Source organism: Nuphar pumila, chromosome 12 (genome assembly GCF_984573655.1).
Source record: "Nuphar pumila chromosome 12, dmNupPumi1.hap1.1, whole genome shotgun sequence".
Taxonomy (NCBI): Eukaryota; Viridiplantae; Streptophyta; class Magnoliopsida; order Nymphaeales; family Nymphaeaceae; genus Nuphar; species Nuphar pumila.
Genome location: NC_143260.1, coordinates 106,106,629 through 106,119,838, shown reverse-complemented (window position 1 = coordinate 106,119,838; position 13,210 = coordinate 106,106,629). Strand labels below are relative to the sequence as shown.

Here is a 13,210-nt window from a genome sequence, read left to right as displayed (position 1 = left end):
CAAATAGGAAAGGGCTTAAAGCAGATCCTTGATGTAACCCAACCGTTATCGGAAAATTGGTTGTCACCCCTCCACAAGTGCGGACATTGGTTACTACTCCTTCATACATATCTTTAATTATACTAATGTACTTGAGAGAAACACCTTTCTTCATCATTGTCCACCAGAGAACGTCCCTAGGTACTCTATCGTATGCCTTCTCTAAATCAATAAAAACCATATGCAAATCTTTGTTCCTCTCTCTATATCTTTCAATAAGTTGTCTAAGAAGATGTATAGCTTCCATAGTTGATCTTCCAGGCATAAAACCAAATTGATTCTCCGATATCATGACAACCTTCCTCAACCTAGACTCAATCACCCTCTCCCAAAGTTTCATAGTATGACTCATGAGTTTTATACCACGATAGTTTGTGCAATCTTGTATATCACCCTTATTCTTATATAAAGGCACCAAAGTACTCTTCCTCCACTCATTAGGCATCTTATTTGTTCGCCAAATCAAGTTAAAAAGATTTGTCAACCATTCTAAACCTTTCTCTCCCAAGCATTTCCAAGCCTCGATAGGTATACCATCTGGGCCAACTGCCCTTCTTGATTTCATTTTCTTCAAAGCCTCTGCAATTTCTTTCTTTTGAATCTTGCGCATAAAGTCACGATTTATCTCATGAAAATGAATGGAAAAGTCTCCAAGATCTTGAGCATGACTATCATTAAATAGCTTATCAAAATAATCTTTCCATCTCTCCTTAATCTCCTCATCTTTGACTAAAACCCTTTGCGTTTCATCTTTGATACATCTAACCATACCCAAATCTTTCGATTTCCTATCTCTCATCTTTGCAAGCCTATAAATATCCTTCTCGCCTTCTTTGGTATCCAACTTGTCATAAACCTCCTTATATACCTTAGCCCTCGCGTTTCGAACAACTTTTTTAGCTTCCTTCTTTGCTATCATATACTTCTCCAAATTCTCATTATCACGACTCTTACTTAGATTTCTATAACACTCTCTTTTAACCTTAATAGCTAATTTGACATCCTCGTTCCACCATGATGTATCCTTACCTAGTGGTGCACCGCCTTTAGACTCACCCAATACCTCCTTAGCTACTTTTCTCATACCACCCGCTATCTTATTCTACATTGATATAACAAAGATCTAAATTCATGTACATGAGCAGGTTAACAGTTATATAACAATAACAACTATGTCACACTAATAAGCAGGTGAGGTATGCCATAATCAATGTATTAACATGTACACTTTCAGATAACAATTTAATTACCTCGCATTCACCAAGTTAAGAATTTTACTAATTTACAAGTTAATAGTAAAAAACATCTGAAATACAACTTACATATATCTCTCTAGTGTCTCCACTAGTCTTGACACCTAACTCTTCTAAATGATGTTTAATTATCTTGTCTCGTGGGTACACACGGGCACAGGTGACCATCTCAGAAGAGAACGTTCGGAGGTATATTATTATTGGTAATTTTATTAACCCGAACATTCTAACGGAGACGAAATCCCCAAGGGAGCGACCAATAGCCGAGAGAATCTCCCAAGGGATCAACTCAAATCAGGATGCATCCCTAACTTCTGCAGAAGACGTGAGACTACCACCTAGGACACATAGGTAGTCCTGGTCCCTAACTCCGAGGACGGTGACCCACGAGCCGCTTCACGCTCGACACCAAACACAAGTCCTCGAAGTCTTGTATCACCCACCCTCTCCAAGGTAGGTCTCAACTGAGTAATTGGGTTTCATTAATTTAGTTATTTTCCCAAAGTTTAGAACATTTTTACAATTTCTAATCATTGCCATAACATTAACCCGTTCTTAGTAATAGACACACACTCAAACATTGAGACCCAATTTCCTTGTCATGTGATATGTTCATTGTTCACCATATACTAAACATGAGTACCTATCATATGTATCTATCTCATAAATATGACCCAATTGCTTTGTTAACAGAAGTATCATGTACCTTGAGAGTTGGTTCTAACCAATTTGTTTCCAGCTAGATATCTTTTCAAAAATAACAATTAAGCTACTCTGAAATTTGTGGTAAACTACTTTGTGCTGACACTTGTTCAATATAGAATGCAGTTGAACACTGAATTAGTTCAGAAATATAACTTTTCATACATAGGGGTGCAATAACGTATCAAACAAATTTCCAAAGAAAACAGATAGCACAATTGACAAGGGTTACTTCTTCAGCCAGATTTAATAATCAGTCATAAACCATTTAAGATGAGAAGTAATAATGGCTCCAAATGTACCAATATGCAGGTCACTCATGGACTGACATGATTCACTACCTAAAGCTAAGATAAACTGACGGAATTAGCCACTAATGGATAGGAAAAAAAACTCATTCTGGAACTACCCTTGCATGTCAACAGGGAATCAACATCTTCAGCAAATCAAAAAAATAAAGGATTCAATACAATCATGCATAGAACAAAAATGCCGGAACAGTATCAAACAGTCTGTGTTAGCATATCAAGAAGGGTGCTGGCGCAGTTTATAATATATATAAATATATATATATACCTTTCACACAGCCCTGCCGATATTTGAAACTATCATTACTTTTGGATTCTCAAGAACAACAGATGAAACGAAAGGAAAAATACATATATAGGGGCTTATTAATACCACTGGTTACTCATCTGAAGTTAACTGAACAATGAAACTTAACAATTATAGATTAGGATCTGATGCAAGAAAATGCTATTTGCCACCAATCAACCATGAGCAAGAAAATCAGTCTGACAGATAAAAGAAAAACAGATCCTAATAAGAAAGTGAATAAGATCCAACCGAAGGCCCAAAATGTTATAAATTAAATATTTAAGGCTTAGTCAGTCAGCCCCTTTTTTAATTTTTTTCTTGGATCGCACCAAGAAAGGTAAACAAGAATCGGCAACCCCAATCCAATTTGATTTGGGGATTAGGTATCGCCGTGTTAGGGTAAATCAAGAAGACCCCTAAATTGATTTGATTTGGGGATTTTTTTGTTTAGGGCTAGGCAAGAAACCATATTCCCCCTCCAACTACTATCTTTACCCTTATCAGAAACCCCAAGCCACAACGTTGGAATTTCCAAAAACCAAGAACAACTTGGTAAGCTCATACGTGCCCACTAAATTGGGGTTTCCCTGGACCGACCCAACCCCAACTCGATTCAATCCATACCCAACACAATCAGGGATAGAAATCCTACCTTTCTTTTCCTACGATGGATGAAGAAGAACAAGGCTGACGACCGAGCTCAGGTACCTCCAAGATCGCGTTTCTTGCTGCACTCTGATGCTGTAAAGGAACGAGGAATGAGAGGCGAGAGGTGGGAAAAAAATATGGGAGAGGTGCATGAGAGCTCAACCCTCTCCACCTACCTCCTTTATAGCGGCGACCCTCCCCTCGTCTCCGATGCCCTGGGAGAATCGGTTACCAGACTGTAACCCCTTCTCTCCCCCGATCTCTGTTATATGCACCCTTAGGCAAGAATCGTGCCCCAGGCACGATTCTTATGCTCAAATTTTCATTAAAAGGGGAATGGGTCCGAACCCGATAACCCACAGTACCGGATCTACTCCAAAGTGGATCCGGGTCTATAATAGGTTATGAACCCATTCAAACCGATAAATTCTTAAGTGGATCCATTTGGGTCCATAATGAATTCGACCCAACTCATAATATTCGTACCTTATTGGCTATTCCATTTGGATCCAGTGAAGGGATCCAAGACCCAAATCTCTCTATTTTTCGGAGTTATTACAAACCTTCTTCTGGGACCTGAATTAGACTTAGTGAGGCCTAATAGGTTCATTTGTCTGGCTAAAGCCTGATATAAAGAGGTTCAGGCCTACTTAGCTCATCAGCATGCGTTTGATACTTTTGGGGATAAGGGGAGGGGGCATCTTAAAGTTTGTGCCAATTGAAAGGTTTGATCTTTTCTTTTTGGGATAAGAAACTGTTCTATAAAAGGTTGTAGAAGGCGTGTTGTAACCCTTATTGGCTGGGCCCAAAATAAGATACATATTGTATCGTATCATATAATAAAAAATCATATTTTAATAGAAAACCTCCACAATTTTCAAAAAAATCAGGAAAAATCTAAAAAAAATCATAACACATTAAAAAATGATAAATAAAACCATAATATCACATATCAAGCAATTATTAGTTGTATAAGACATCAAACATCCAATAATCAAGATAATATGCTATGATTGGCATGCATATCTCATAAGAAAAATGTAAATTGTGAAATAATAAACAACAAAACTGAGCTAACAAGTCATTAGATTCATAACACTGCATGTTTGCATAAACAAAATCAAAATCCCAAATCTTTCTCAATACTTAAATTTTTTACATAAGCAATTTTTTTTAAGTTCAAGCAAAAATGAAGACTTCTTATTCTTGCAAGAAATCAACCCCAAATCAATCTAAAGTTCTTTAGGAGTGAACACAAACTTACCCTAAGGATTCTTATAAGTTAAAAAAAATGAATTAAGTGCAACATAAACTGTACTAATTGTGTATCATAAGATACACATTGCATCAGGGTGTATCGTACACTTAGTTGTCAAAAGCTCTAGTCGGATCTTAGGAGGAAGACCCCTAAAATGACTAGTCGGGGCCTAGGCGGCACAAAAAAAAATAAAACATCAAGAAAAACAGAAATATTACGATAAATTAAATTTAGCAACAAACATATGATTGTAACTATGAATAAAGTGTGTAATTCAATGTAACATATTGCAAAAATCATAAAATTGCATAACATAGAACATAAAACATTATATATATATATATATATATATAGAGAGAGAGAGAGATTTGTTAGCCTCGTCGATAAAGAAACCCCTAGTTAGCACTCAAAGGGGAAAGTTGTTTTGACCAAATTTGAACACATGGATGTGCTCTGCATTGTCAAAATAGTAGGAATCGACCCTCAGATCATAGTTTTTTAGCATAAAATATTTTTTTGAGGTTTGAAAATTTGGTGCATCATAGGTCATTAATTTCTCAACCTTTGTAAAATCTGGCATATGGATCAGAAAAACATGATCCAAAGGTCAATTTTTACTAAATATTATAGATCAAGGTTATAAGTATCGTATCGTTACCCGTATCGGTCGGGCTCAAAGTAACATTGTATCGTATTGTATCATAAACGCATCATAAATTTTTAATATTTTTTTTAAATTGCAAAAAATCAGAAAAAATTAACAAAAATTCTAAAAACATCATATCACATGAAACAATGATGAATTGCACAAAATATAACCATAAAATCACATATGAATCATTTATGTCTCTATGAGCTGCATAAGACATCATCAAACATGTCAGAAGACTCATACTTTCATATTACATAAACAAAAATATTATGACAATAGTTGCACTCAATTTTTAATTGGTTTCCACTTATTACTTGAGTGTGCCATTGCCATGCTAGATCATCTTATGCCATCTTTGTTGGAGGTGCGTGGATCCTGATTTCTACATTGATATAAGTCTTTAATTTTCGTAGATCCAACTTCGCGGTAAATTAACGGGGGGCAGCGCCTCCCAAGGCAATTTTTTTGGAGAGTAGCTTTGTAATTTTACTCATAATAAATATTTTTTACCATTTTTTAAGTAAAAAAATAATGAAAATTCACTTTTTTTTTTACTTTAACCCGCTTCTTTAGGTGAAAAAATGGTGGAAATGCACTTCTAATCATAGTTGGCAAACCCGACGAGTCGATTCGGGAATTGCCTGAGTCGACCCAGATCGGACCCCAACTGGCTCACGATTCAAGACTGCCGATCCACATGCAAAAACAATGTTTTTTTCATGCATTTTGTGATTTGAATGCATAATTCCCATAAAACAATACTTGTTATAAAGAATTATATGTTTTTAAATCATAAATATTAACAATTATGTATAGTTGAATACTTATATAGCTTAGTCATTGATGTCATGTGCTAAATTTAGTAATATACAATATGAATTTTGATTTTCTTCCATATCTTAACACTAGAAAATGTATAGTCCTAACTAATCCAAGTTACCGAGTTGGCCTGTTGACTTGCGAGTCAAGGGTTGGGCGATCCGAATTCGAGTCGCGAGTTTGCCAACTATGCTTCTAATGGCCTCTACATAAATGGAGAAGTCGGCCCTCAAAAGGTATTTAAAAGTTAAAACCCAAAATGAAAAAAATAACTTTCGGCCTTTTTAAAGTGCGTTAAAGGTATATCGTATGATACACCTTGTATCGTACGATATGGCACGATATAGGGGTGTATCATACAATACACCTGATGCGAGCGCAATATACATTCGTATCACGATACGAGTGTATCATATCACAAAACTGAAAAGTAACGTATGTATTGTACGATACGGTACAATACTTACAACATATCCACGAGGGTAGCGAACATTAAATTTTTTCACTAGGGGTTTCTTTACCCACGAGTGTAGCAAACATGACCCCATATATATACGAAAACCCGTATTATAGAATGAATTTTAGTCGAAGTTGGGTTATACGCGTGGCTTCCCACCACACGTCAAAAAAAATTCAAAAATGACCTTTTAGCGGTCGTTCTCGACTGCTGCTAAAAACCCTCTTCAACACAAATTTTTTTGCGCGGTTGATCGCGCCTGTGATCAGCAGTGCAAAAAATGTACGATTTGTGTCAGACTTTTTGTGTTGTTTGATGAAACACGCGTCTCTCTCTCTTTATATATAGCCGAGCACCCAACCACCTCGTGGCAAATTAGCACACAACTCACACAGCCACGAAAGCGCCGGGCATCAAAGCCAACACAACTCGTGTGCCAATGCATGTACAACATGCCCGAAGCTCCGCCCACTAGCCGGCACAACGGCCGAATGAGCGAGCAAGCAAGCCAGGGGCAACAGACACGCTGAACGCGAGAGAAGATCCGATGCAACCCATACAGTAGGCAACGCGTGCACAGGGCGCCTCGCTTGTGCATATCACGCACCTCAACATTCCGAAGTTCAGTCTCCTATATAGGTGTTTTGGGCGCTGACCCCCCGCTGACAGGAGGAACCCGAAAAACACCTGGCCAACCATAAAAAATTTGAACACCCAATCGCTGTCGCAGTGCGCAACATGTGCAACGACCCCACTAGCAGCTGCTGCACTGTGCTGCAGCTGCGCGCATCAGGTGCACTCAACCGCACCCACAAGTACTGCAGCCGCGCGAACCATGTGACGCACATGAGGTGCCGCAGCAGCACCGCACCGTGTGCCACGAGGATACAAAATTTTGGTCCCCTATATAGGTGTTTTGGGCGCTGACCCCCGCTGACAGGAGGAACCCAAAAAACACCTGGCCAACCATAAAAAATTTTGAACACCCAATCGCTGTCGCAGTGCGCAACATGTGCAACGGCCGCACCAGCAACTGCTAAACTGTGCCGCAGCCGTGCACATGAAGTGCACGCAACCGCACACACAAGTACCGCAGTCGCGCGAACCGCGTGGCGCACATGAGGTGCCGCTGCAGCAGTGCACCGCGTGCCATGAGGATCAATCAAAAAATTTTCCCCCTTTTGGGCGCTGACCCCCAGCTGATAGGAACGAATACGAAAAACACCCGGGCAACCATAAAAAATTTTTGACCCACAAGATTGCAATATCTACACTCATTCAACCGATTGAAGGAGAGCATCCGACGAGTCTACGAGTCTCAATCAAGCTCTAGATCGTCGAATCACCAATTCCAGTTGAGCGCAATCACCAATTCCAGTCGAGCATACATGTAAAGAACAAAAATAAAAAGAAAAAAGGGGAAAAAGGAAGAAGAAGAAGAGAAAAAAAAAGAAGAGAGTGGAGGAGGGCATGAGGAGGAAGAATTAAAAAAAAATAAGAAGGGAAAAAAGAAAAAGAAGGGAAAAAGGAAAATTGAAAGGAAGATGAAGAAGAGAAAGTAGAGGGGTGAAAGGAGGAAGAAGAATAAAAAACGAAGAAAATAAGAAGGTGAAGAAAAAAAAGTTAAGAAAAAAAGAAAGCATTTGGAGTGAGAGGAAGAAGAAAAAGAAAAAGGAAAAGAAAGAAACGAAAAAAATTGACAGCTATGTCCCTAAAGCCTAGGAAGGGACAATCTAGGCGGAAAAATATGGCCCTACTACCTAGACCTATAAGCCTAGGTGGTTGCCCTGTGCCTAGCCAGCCTAGGCAGTGCTTAGGCACTGCTTTTGAGAACTAAGATTGTATGCTAGAGAGGTGTATTGTACAATACACCCGATATAGGTATCGAGATACGAGTGTGTATCATATCGATCTTCTCCAAACGATACATATCGTGTGATATAATATGATACCACACTAGTTTCATATTTTATGGTTTGTTAACCAGTGCTCATATTTTCTTTCTATGGGAATAAAAACAGGAAAAGAGATGCTTCACTATTTTTGGAATTTGATATATATATATATATATATATATATATATACACAGGTCGAGTTATTCTTATAAAATGTGGTTGGTTGAGGTTGACATGTTGGCAAATTCAAGTAGGTTGGATCAAGGTTTGCATCACTCCCATGTATGAAGTTAACAGAAATGACTAGATCTAATATCATTATGAGCAGGTTTGATGGTTGATGGTCGTGCCAATATTGATGACTAGTAGAAGTTAAAGACGGCTATGCCCTAACTCTTATTTTCCATAATCATGCTCAAGCAAAAGGCAAAATAGTTATTATCATGATCTTTTGTAAAAATTTACTTAATTTGGATTTCTCATAATCATCCTTGAGTAGAGGGCAAAATGGTCATTTTAATGTGTTTTTCTTAAAACATCCCAATTTCATTTTTTTTCAAAAGCTCCCTGATAAGGGGGTAAAACCATCATTTAACAGCTGCTAATGGTTTCCGTCGGTGGGTTGGGATGGTGGTTAACCAGAAGGATGGATTTGGAAGGGTTAAGAAAAAGGTAAGGGTGTTTTTTCAAGAATCATGATAAACAGAGATGGATTTGGGTATGGCCAATAAAACAGATGATTTTGGAAAAACCTAAGGAAAATTGAATGAAGTGTTGTTGACATATTTATGAATTCTCTTCTCATGATGGTTCCCTGTAGGCTCATTTCAGGAAAACCTGCTTGGTTAATAGCCAGCCCTTAATTGGATATTTATTGTTTTCTGGGCTAATGTTAAATAACTGCTGTGGACGTCTGTATTGACCATACTTTTTTTAAGTAGAAGATGAAGAGGCTTCATAAAACTTTCTGTTTTGTTATAATTCTAATTGCATAATTCATCCTTCTAGCATTTGGTGCTATATATCTTGTATCGTAACTTTTCGGTTGATCTGCTTGACACATATATCTGCTGTTTTCTGTTGATATAATAGGTGGTCCATTTGATGGAACTGGATGCCAAACGATCAGTCTCTTTATTGATCCAGCACCGGGCTAGGATTTCTCCTTTTGAAGTAGTTTCACAATTAATGAATGCCAACAATGATGGCAACCATAAATATTTCATTCATTTATATTTGCATTCTTTATTTGAGGTTGATCCTAATGCTGGAAGGGACTTCCATGATCTTCAGGTAATTCTTTTGCTCTAACTATTATTCAATTCTCTCTAGAGTGGTTCCTGCAATTTTTTTCAATTCATGCGTGTTCTATGTCTGCTCGCAAAGCATCAACCTAGGATCTTGAAAGAGTATGGATGGGCAACAAGCTGAGATAATTCAAATTGTTCAGGTTTGACACGTTAGAAGTTAGAACCCACTAAAACATGGGTTTGGGTACACTTTGCTCCAAGAGGCTTGTTAGGTTTGTAAAATGGAGGAAGCATGTTTAGCTTGGCTGCATTTATTTTAAAAAATTAGATAGTTTGTCAATGACAGACAACTGGGTCTTGTAACAGAAAGGTTATGCGTTCAAACTGTGATATCTTCTTCTTCATGACTGAAAGAACACAAACAACAAATAAATAAAAGGTACCAGCTGTGCTTGAGCTTTGGTCAATTCTTGCGCTTGACTCTAGCATGTATCCTAGTGCTGATTGAATTTGAACCAAACCTGAGCAAGTAGTAGCCGAGTGGAACCCAAAATAAACAAAATATCCAGGTTTGGAGCACAAGGCTAAATGACAGTTAATTTAGTAGTATTGTGTGCTTCTTTAAGATTTCAGCTTGTTTTTTGGGTTATACCTTAATTGCAGAACTCTTTTTTGTTGTGGGCTCATTTAACAGGCTCCACGCTTGTATTTAAACATACTGGAGGTGGCTTGTGAAATCATCAATTCAGAATTTAACATTTCCTCCCAAGCATTGAACAGTTTTTTGTTATGTTATTTTTTCTACTCACCAACTTTCTGATGATGTTATTTATTGCTTTGCTTTATTATGAACCAGTATCTGTTTATATGCTATTTGATGGATGGATCCAACTAAATACCTTGCTCAAACTGTAAGAAGTTGGGGTTATTAACAATCTTCATGAAACTCTATTCGGAAGCACGGGCTCACTGATCATGCAGGAAAATGTTTGGGCCTTAAACAATATTCATGAAACGCTAGTCAGAAGTAGGGGTTATTTAATGGCCATTATTCAAACATTTCTTCTGAAGAACAAACAAACTGATTGCTAGCAATAAGTTTAATATCTGTAAATGGTCATACTGCCATGACACAAGTCATTCCTCATAACAGTCAAATTTGCAATTCCTCTAGGCTCTTTATTGATGTTATACTAAAGTTTGTGGGTTAATGATTAACTATGCATTCCGATTATGCAGATCATTCGGCAAATTGGTTTGCTTAGCTATTAATTTTGGTTTTGTCTAACTATTTACTTGTGTAAACTTGACAGGTCGAGCTTTATGCAGAATATGAGCCACGAATGTTAGTTACTTTTCTTCGTAGCAGCCAACACTATAGGCTTGACAAGGTCTACCTTTTGATTTTATAAAAGTTTCATTCATGTACTCGGTGCATTTTTGAACTGATTAGGATCCATGACTTAATGACAGGCATATGAAATATGCATAAAGAGAAATCTTTTGAGAGAACAAGTGTTCATCCTTGGAAGGATGGGGAATTCTAAACGAGCATTGTCTGTACTAATTAATAAATTGGAGGATATGGAAGAGGTAGGCTCATTCCACTCTCTTATGTTGCCAAGAAAGGAGATTTTGCAATACCCCCTTTGTGCAGTTTGACATATTCTGTATTATTTACTTGTTGCACTTATGCATAATCAGCTGATGCCTTACAGCTATTGTAGGCCATGGAGTTTGTCACGTTGCAGAATGATAATGAATTATGGGAAGAGTTGATCAAACAGAGTCTCTCAAAGCCTGAAATGGTAAGTGATGGTTGTAGATCCGTTGGATAGTTTATCTATTACTGATTGGTTGCATTTTAACCATTTTTTTCACAATAAACAGGTGGCCAAGTTGTTGGAACACACTGTTGGTAATCTAGATCCACTGTATATCGTAAACATGGTTCCCAATGGGATGCACATTCCCAGGTTGGTATGATAAAACATGCATTCATTTTGTTGATGTAGACTACACTTTTGGAAGATGGTCATCCTGTTTACCTTGCTAGTCTTGTAATTGTCTGTTAGGCTTCACAATTTATTTTAATACTGCCAACAGAAATCTTTTGAATGTTTATGAAATCTTTGGACATATTCTGAGCTTGTCATTCTTTTCTTATTTTGGTTTGTTGTGTTGGTGGCTGCTTGAACTTGTGAAATTTGATGAAATCATCCTTGGATGGCCTTTGTGCTTTCCACTTGGAGCTTTCTTGTACATACATATGTATATACCTTTGTGTTTGTGGTTATGTATACATGCAGATCTTGTTTTTATTAGAATACTCATTGAATTGCTTCAGATTTTAAGTAGGTGCATGTAATGCGCTCAGTTTTGATTATTATGTGTTCACTTTCAGGCTTCGGGATCACCTTGTTAAAATTATCACTGATTATCGGACAGAAACATCTTTGAGGCATGGTTGCAATGACATCCTTAAGGTATCTATATTTAGGTATTGGTGCTTTCTTTTGCCAGTGTTTTAGTGAAATTGCCCTTCGAAAGAAACTTGGTGTGTATTTTGCAGGCAGACTGTGTTAACCTGCTGGTGCGATGCTATAACGAGGCTCGACATGCAATCTGTATCAGCAGCCAAGATGATGAAGTGCGAGCCAAGAGGGATAACCCTTCAACTTCACGCACTTCTGGGAAAGCTGAAAGTGTGAAGGCAGTGGGAGTGAAGTCCAAAATGAGGGCTGGTGGAAGATGTTGTATGTGCTTCGATCCGTTCACAATTCAAAATGTTTCCGTTGTGGTTTTCTTCTGTTGCCATGCATATCATATCACCTGCCTTATGAGTTCCTCGGATGCTTTAAGTTTGGATGCGAAAAAAACAGGTTTGTCATCTCATGCTTCAGAATCGGATGACGACGATGATGATGGTACTGGATCCAGTGCATCTCAGATGCGATGTATTTTATGTACAACAGCTGCCGCATGATTTTTCGAGTGATTTTGTGTTTAGGATGTGAGTGATGAGTGATATTGTGCCGGATGTATTTTGTCCAATTGTTCATTATTGGTTTGCTGTCATGTTCTAGTTTTGTTGCCTTTTGTAGGTTTTAACCTTGATCGAGTGTATATTATTCCGTTTCTATGTTGGGCAGTTTTGGCAAGTTCTTTGGAAACATGACCATCGTGAGCTAGAACTTGGGTGCTTTTGCATGCGGGTATGTTTTTTCCTGAGAAAATGAGAAAATTAATTGTCTACATGTTTGCGTATACATATTTCCTGAGAAAATGATAAAATTAGGCAATCGTTAGCCCAAATTCTAGCCTCATATTTGTACTTTAGCATGACTACTGGGCCTTGGGAAGTTTCTAGCTTGTGATTTGATGGTTTCAGCTGAACCAAGGATGGGTTATTTTCTTTACTGTTTTCCTGAGCAAATGAGAAAATTAGGTATCTTTAGACTAAATTCTAGCTGCATATTTGTACTTTACCTTGACTGCTGGGCCGTGGGAAGTTTCTTGTGATTTGATGGATTCAGCTGAACCAAGGATGGGTTTTTTTCTTTACCGTTTTCTGACCATCACAACAGCCTGGTTATGATAGTGCCACCTACCATCCAGTCATCTCATTTGACCTCTAAAA

The 13,210-nt window shown here is 37.9% G+C and overlaps 1 protein-coding gene across 3 annotated transcripts in view; it reads left to right on the top strand.

Annotated features, from left to right (window-relative positions):
• LOC149821481 (vacuolar protein sorting-associated protein 41 homolog) overlaps nucleotides 1-12,743 on the top strand; it is a 56,120-nt gene extending 43,377 nt beyond the window's left edge. For 2 of the 3 annotated variants that reach the window (XM_089982016.1, XM_089982015.1), the window contains exons 13-19: nucleotides 9,413-9,613; nucleotides 10,884-10,961; nucleotides 11,044-11,163; nucleotides 11,298-11,378; nucleotides 11,461-11,546; nucleotides 11,975-12,056; nucleotides 12,143-12,743. In XM_089982016.1, coding sequence (XP_089838142.1) covers nucleotides 9,413-9,613; nucleotides 10,884-10,961; nucleotides 11,044-11,163; nucleotides 11,298-11,378; nucleotides 11,461-11,546; nucleotides 11,975-12,056; nucleotides 12,143-12,556 — 1,062 coding nt within the window. In that variant the 3' untranslated portion in view covers nucleotides 12,557-12,743. The remainder of the gene's footprint in view (nucleotides 1-9,412; nucleotides 9,614-10,883; nucleotides 10,962-11,043; nucleotides 11,164-11,297; nucleotides 11,379-11,460; nucleotides 11,547-11,974; nucleotides 12,057-12,142) is intronic. The other variant, XM_089982017.1, reaches the window with a different exon arrangement.
• Nucleotides 12,744-13,210: the final 467 nt, after the last annotated feature.